This window comes from Acomys russatus, chromosome 26, assembly GCF_903995435.1.
Source record: "Acomys russatus chromosome 26, mAcoRus1.1, whole genome shotgun sequence".
NCBI classification, from domain to species: Eukaryota; Metazoa; Chordata; class Mammalia; order Rodentia; family Muridae; genus Acomys; species Acomys russatus.
Window position 1 is genome coordinate 47,030,692 of NC_067162.1, and position 7,041 is coordinate 47,037,732.

At 51.3% G+C, this 7,041-nt stretch overlaps 1 protein-coding gene across 1 annotated transcript; it reads left to right on the forward strand.

Annotated features, from left to right (window-relative positions):
• The first annotated feature begins 513 nt into the window (after window positions 1-513).
• Trappc2l (trafficking protein particle complex subunit 2L) lies at window positions 514-3,096 on the forward strand. The gene is made up of 4 exons (XM_051168919.1): window positions 514-704; window positions 1,396-1,483; window positions 1,739-1,818; window positions 2,638-3,096. Exons 1-4 carry the CDS (start codon window positions 589-591, stop codon window positions 2,681-2,683), a joined length of 330 nt encoding a protein of 109 aa, XP_051024876.1. The 5' UTR covers window positions 514-588; the 3' UTR covers window positions 2,684-3,096.
• Window positions 3,097-7,041: the final 3,945 nt, after the last annotated feature.

A 7,041-nucleotide genomic window follows, 5' to 3' on the forward strand; every position in this document is an offset into this window, starting at 1 on the left:
GGCATGCGCTACCACTGCCCGGCTCCAATATATTTTTCTTTCTTTCTTTTTTTTTTTTATTTTTAAGATTTATTTTTAAATTATGTATACAGCACTCTGCCTGCATGCACACCTACAGGCCAGGAGAAGGTATCAGATCATATTGTAGATGGTTGTGAGCCACCATGAGGTTGCTGGGAATTGAACTCATGACCTCTGCAAGAACAGTCAGTGCCCTTAACCTCTGAGCTATCTCTCCATCTCCCCCCACCCCAATTTTTTTTATGTACTAGGGATTGAACGTAGGTCCCGTGGTGCATGTCAAGCAAGTGCTATGCCACCCAGTTGTATCTCTGTTCACTCTGCAGATGGCACACAGCCCTCCTTAGGTTAGGTTATGCCCCTGAAGGCAGTGTGTGCCACAGTGCGTTAAGCAGTGGATTTCAGAGACTAGGAGTCGTTGGCAGGCTGGCTGAGAGCACACTGTGGGAGTGCTTTGCCATTGCCTTGGGAGCTGGAATTCACTAGGTGGGTCATCGTCTCTTCCTGCAGAATTACCCTCTGTACATCCGAAGCTCTCCCACAGAGAGTGAGCTCAAGTTCCACTACATGGTGCACACGTCCCTGGACGTGGTCGATGAGAAGATCTCGGCCATGGGCAAAGCACTGGTGGACCAGAGGGAGCTCTACCTAGGGCTGCTCTACCCAACTGAGGACTACAAGGTGTATCCATCAGCACGGTTCCACTCACCCAGCGCGGTAGGGGAGGAAACACTGCAGGAGAAGAACTGTAAGGGGTTTCAGCTGCTCAGGCAGGCAGCTGGCCGGAAGCTAACAAAGGCCTCTAGACAGTTTTTCCCCCGTAATTGGCTAATTGTTTCGTGGTATTGTTGTCAGTTTACGTGGCACTGTGAACTCTTGGCCATTCCTTTGGACAAGTTTTTTTTTTTTTTTTTTTTTTCTTTTTCAAGACAGGGTTTCTCTGTGTAGCCTTGGCTGTCCTGGACTCGCTTTGTAGACCAGGCTGGCCTCGAACTCACAGTGATCCACCTGCCTCTGCCTCCCAAGTGCTGGGATTAAAAGTGTGCGCCACCACCGCCTGGCTTGGACAAGTTATTAAGACCATAGAATCCAAGGACATTTGCGTACCCTGTCCATGGTTTTGCAGTTAACATCCCAGGCCCAGTATCAGTTCAAAAAGAGGCTGAGCTGTGCCCAGTTCAGGGGTGCAACTGCATGGTTGCTGCATAGCCACTCCCGCCCCGGCGCCTCCCTTAGAGACTAGGTGTTAGGCATCTCTGAAGTGAGGGTTCACAGAGTTCTCTGGGCTTGCAGGCTCTTGATTGTGATGTTGCGTGTGCCATAGGCAGTCATGCGGCCCCTGGGCCAAAGCATGTTCCTTAACCAGCAGTGAAGATACGGCTATGTGACCAATTCCAAGGTGAAGTTTGTCATGGTGGTGGATTCCTCCAACACAGCCCTTCGAGACAATGAGATCCGCAGTGTAAGTGTGTGTGTGTGTGTGTGTGTGTGTGTGTGTGTGTGTTTATGTATATATGTGTGAGTGTGTGTATAAGTTTGTGTATGTGTATATGTGTGTGTCTAAGTGTATGTGTGTGTAAGTGTGTGTGTGTGTGTGTGTGTGTGTGTGTGTAGAGTTTGGGGTTGGTGTTTGCTGCTTCCCTTTCCTCACTTGGAATGCGAAAGTCTGCAGCAGCGCCGTGCATGTGCTCGTTTAAACTGCTTTTTGTTCTCTCAGATGTTTCGAAAGCTGCATAACTCCTACACCGACGTGATGTGCAACCCCTTCTACAACCCTGGAGACCGCATCCAGTCGAGGTGGGGCCTGTGCGTGTGTGTCTCTGTGGGGGAGGCCTGCTGTTGACAGGATGGTCATTAGGAAAGTAAAGGAGCCACGGGTACCATCCTAAGGCCACGGCTTCAAAGCAGCCAGCCCCACTTTTCTAAATCAGCACTGACAGAGAGCTTTAGTGTGCATAGGCAGACTGGGCCAAGGCTCACCCAGCTGGTCTCCCAGGTGTGTCTGTGGGTACCTGAGGATCTTTAGAAGGCTCAGCAAGGAGGGCTCACACTGTGGCCGTAGCCTTTACGGAGGCAGCGTTCTCCTGTTGTAGCTTGGTGTGCCTTTTCTGCTGGCGGTGGGTGTCTCTCCTCCAACTGGCTGGACCTTATTTGGGGGCTTCATCAGGAGGTGTGGACTTCATATGCAGGCACTACAAACCACCTGCCAGAATCCTCTTCTTTTAGGACGGTTCCCAAGGAGCTCCTTTCTGTTGACAGGTGGCTCAAGCTAGGCCCTTTAGCTGAGACATCAAGTATTTGGGTCCACCTAGATCCTAAGCTGTGCAGGGCAAAAATAGCCCTGCCCGCTCATGGGGCTCACTGCTTACCCCCTGCCTACACCCTGGGAGGCATTCTGGGGAAAATCTATGGAAGAGTAGGCCTGTGGGGGCTGTGCAGGAACTGTAGAGTCAGGAGGTGGGTGTCACAGCCCAATGAGGGTGTGTGTGTGCACTCTGCTTCCCAAGACCCTAGAAAAGCCCCAGAGTCCTGAGGACCTGGTGGGGCAGTGGCAGACTCTGCCAGCAGAGGGCAGGGCCGCAGCCTGTCCTGCTCTAACCCTGATTCTCTTCTCAGGGCTTTCGATAACATGGTAACTTCGATGATGATCCAGGTCTGCTGAGCGGGACCTCTGCCCCAGTGACCCGGAAGAGAAGCCTGTATTCACCCCTGCGGGACGATGATTATTTATTCCCCTTCCCTTCCCTGAGTGTAACCTGTGGGCAGGGATATGTACCCTGTGCCTTTCTACTAAAGGCCTCACAAGACGAGTTCTACTTTGTCCTTCTGTGTCAGCAGAGAGGCCTCAGCTCAGGACCTGCTCATTGGTCTCAGAGACTCGGGAGCATTGCGCGAGCTATGACTATAACCCGTGAAGGAGGACACGGAGCACAGGAGGCTGTGGGATTCCGTTGTCTGAGTAGATGGGTGGTCCAGAAGGATACAGGGTATGGGGAGCCTAGAGCCAGCTCCAGAGGATGGGGGCAACCCAAGGCAAATAGCCACATCCCTTCCTTCCTAGGCAAGGGACCTTAACACTCTCATTGCTAGCATTTGGTGCAGTGCTTGTGTCCAACCCTAGCCTTAGGAGGCGCTAAAACCTGTGACGCCTCATGGAGCACAGCACTGAAGCAGCTGCTGCGTCCCATGTGCCAGACGAGAAACTCCAGGGGCCTTTCCTGTCAGTGAGCATGGAGGTCAGCAGGTGCCCAATGCTGCTCCTAGGTTGTGCACCCCCCCCCCAGGACAAACCAGGCTCCCCTCAGATCAAAGTCCTATGGCCTGGCTGGAGAGGTGGCTCAGTGGTTAAAAGCACCACCTGTTCTTCCAGAGGTCCTGAGTTCAATTCCCAGCAACCACATGGTGACTCATAACTATCTATAATGTGATCTGATGCCCTCTTCTGCAGATAGAAGCTCTCATATACAGTAAATAAATAAATAATTAAAAAAAAAAAGCCCTGTGGCTAGGTGGAGATGGTGACTGAAGCTGGCTTCTTTGTGCCACTGGACAGTGTGGCTAAGGAGTGGTGTCCTGGGAGATTGCTGAGGCCTAGAGGACCTGCCCGGTCTGAGTCCCCTTCAGATGTCGCTGCTCCATGCTGTCTTCAGAGTCTCTGGCTTCCTCCAGTTCATCAGCAAGGATCTCCCCTTTTCCTGAAGAGTTGTCTCGTGCTGGGCCCCAGCAAGCTGTGACTTGTCCAAGAGCGCAGGAAGAAGCCAGACCGTCCACCTGATCAATGTAGCGGCAGGTGAAGTTGGGCTGAGAAGTTCAACAGGCCGCTGGCTGACACGGAGCCCAGATATGCTTGGGTTAAAGGCTTTAGCAGGAGGTTGGGCTTGGCAAGGGATGGAACGAACAGCAGTGAGACGGGATCATGGGATCTTGAGTTTTTAAGGGAGGTCACCCTACCATCTTGTTCCCCAGGGCTCCCCCCTCCCTCCTTACAGACAGAGCCTTAGGTTTGCTGGAGAAACTTGGCTAAGTGCCATTTGTTCTCCTCCCCTTCACACCAGGGCAGGCAGTTGAGGCGTGAAAGCGTGGTTCGGAGAGAAGCCTGCAGGAGTAGGTCCAGCCGAGCTTAGAGCACTCAAGATTTTCTGCTCTCTTCCTGCCTGGAACTTGAGCGTAATGGTGGGCACTTCGGCAGCCCTGTTGAGAACATGAAGAATGAGGCCATGCAGACGTGAGGATGGAACGGAAAGGAGCCAAGTGTGGGCTGATGGCCCAGCCCTGGATGCTCACATCAGCTTTTCATATGAGAGACAATAAAATGCAGCTCGCTCCTGCTTGGGGTTTCTGACAGGTTGTGTTTGTGTGTGTGCCAGTCTTCTCACTACCAAGCTCTAGTAGACAAAGCATGTAATGCAATCCACTTGCCTGGATGTGGGCATCAGATTGGCAGGTGAGCTCCATCCTGAGGTTGGCCTCGGAGACCATGGTCGCTGCCTGCCTATTGTGAAGCAGGCCGTCCGCTCCGGGGCCAAGATGGCAGCTCTGGTTAGCTTGTGACTTACTGCAGGCATCTGTGGGGCCATCAGCTGCCTGTCTTCTTTACTGGCACTTCCTGGTACTATCCTACAGACCCAGGGTCGCCCTGTACTGTGGGAGAGGAAGCCCAAGGTCTGACACTGGCTGGGCTGCAGCAGCAATAGGCTTCTCACTACCGTGCAGGTGCCCCAGCCTGTTGTCCTTGGCTCAGACAGCCCTGGGTCCATGGTAAAGGAAGGTCTCCTGGGCCCTTCCCAAGAAGAGAACTTGCTGTGTATACCAGGAAAGGACCAGGAGCTACTGAACTGAGGTGACAGCAATGCTGTCAAGAGCAAGGCCATCCCTGGCGGGGAGGTGTCCAAGGTTCAGGGAAAGTAGCAGTAAATATCCTGCCAGGAGACCTGGGCCAGGGGCTTGGCTGTCCTGAAGCTGGCATGTGAAGATGGGCAGGCTTCACCCTTGGGGAGTCCCTCGCTGTTCACCATCTTCCCACTAGGTGGCACTCGTTACTGCCTGGTCAGGACAGACCCAATCACTTCAGAGGAAAATGAGGTTCTCCAGGCTCATGGGGCCACCCTAAGGGTACCACAAAGGGACTTGCCTGTAACACAGTAGCTGGAGGGAGCACTGCTTCCTGCAGGCCCAGAGAGAATCTACTCTAGGTCCTCGCCAGCTCCTGGAGCTATGGCAACTTCCAACCTCTGACTTACAGACCTCACCTCAGGCTCTGCCTCTCCTCTTCACATCTTTGTCTCACGCCTCACCCACTGTTGGATTTGTGGCCCACTGGGAAGTCTGGGATACTCCCGGAGTTGTTTTGAGGCAGGGTCTTAACTGTATACACCCCTGGCTGTCCTGGAACTCACCCTATAGACCAGGCTGACTTTAAACTCAGAGATCCACCTGCCTCTCTCTGCCTCTCAGTATGCCCGGCTCTGGAGTTAATTATTTTTTAAAATGTTTTTATTTATTTATTTGTTTTTTTGAAACAGGGGTTCTCTGTGTAGCCTTGGCTGTCCTAGACTCACTTTGTAGACCAGGCTGGCCTCGAACTCACAGCGATCCACCTGGCTTCTGCCTCCTGAGTGCTGGGATTAAAGGTGTATGCCACCACATCTGGCTTTAAAAAAAAAGTGTTTTTAAAGTTTATTTTATGTGTATTGGTGTGAAGGTGTCAGATCCATTGAAACTGGAATTACAGACAATTGTGAGCTGCCATGTGGGTGCTGAGCATTGAACCCGGATCCTTTGGAAGAGCAGACAGTGCCATCTCTCCAGCCTGTTAAGTCTTATATATCCCTGAGTGCTGGGATTAAAGGCATGCACCACTACTGCCCATCTCACTTCTGGTTTTTTGTTTTGTTTTGTTATTTTTTAAGATTTATTTATTGCTGGGCATGGTGGCACACACCTTTAATCCCAGCACTCCAGAAACAGAGGCAGGTGGATCGCTGTGAGTTCGAGGCCAGCCTGGTCCACAAAGCTAGTTCAGGACAGCAAAGGCTACACAGAGAAACTCTGTCTCGAAAAACAAAAGCAAAAACAAACAAATTTGTTAGGTATAGTGTTCTGCCTGCATGTACACCTGCAGGCCAGAAGAGGGCACCAGATCTCATAATAGATGGTTGAGAACCATCCTATGGTAGCTAAGAATTGAACTCAGGACCTTTGGAAGAGCAGCCAGTGCTCTTAACCTCTGAGCCATCTCTCCAGCCCCCTCATTTCTGTTTCTTGAATTGACCAGTTCAGATACCTTCCAGGGCAGGGTGGAGGTAAAGTCCTGGTAAGTCCAGAGAGCCAATTTGGGGCACAAAGGCAGACTTGCTCACGTTTTGTTGAGTCGTAAGACAGAGCCAGAACCCCATTTTCTGGACTCATGCCACATCCCATTACCACCCTCTCTGTGGAGTCCCATGGAGAACGGTGCAGTGTAATCCTGTGTCTGAGGGAGAATCCAGAAATGAGACTTACCTGGGGGGTAGTGGTGCTTTTAATCCTAGCACTTGGGAGGCAGAAGCAGGCAGATAACTGTGAGTTCGAGGTCAGCATGGTCTACAAAACGAGTTCAGGAAAGCAAAGGCTACACAGAGAAACCCTGTCTTGAAAAACAAACAAACAAAAAAAGAAAAACAAAAACAAAATACAAACAAAAAGAAATGAGGCTTGTTAGCCAGTTATGATGGCACAGGCCACTTGGGTGGCAGAGGCAAGTGGGTCTCTGTGAGTTCGAGGCCAGCCTGGTCTACAAAGTGAGACCAGGACAGTCAGGGCTGTTAACACAAAGAAACTTTGTCTTGGGGGGAGAAAAGGAATGAGACTTGCTGCGTGCTCTTAAAATATATTCAAGTTTAATAATAATTTATGTTTTACTAGTAACACACATGGCTATTATTTTTCTTTAAAAGTACTTGAGTATGCCTGCCAACCCAAGCTTACCCTGGGCCTCCCCTCCCACTCCTGCCCTATGCATCTTCTTGCCTTATGCCTTTC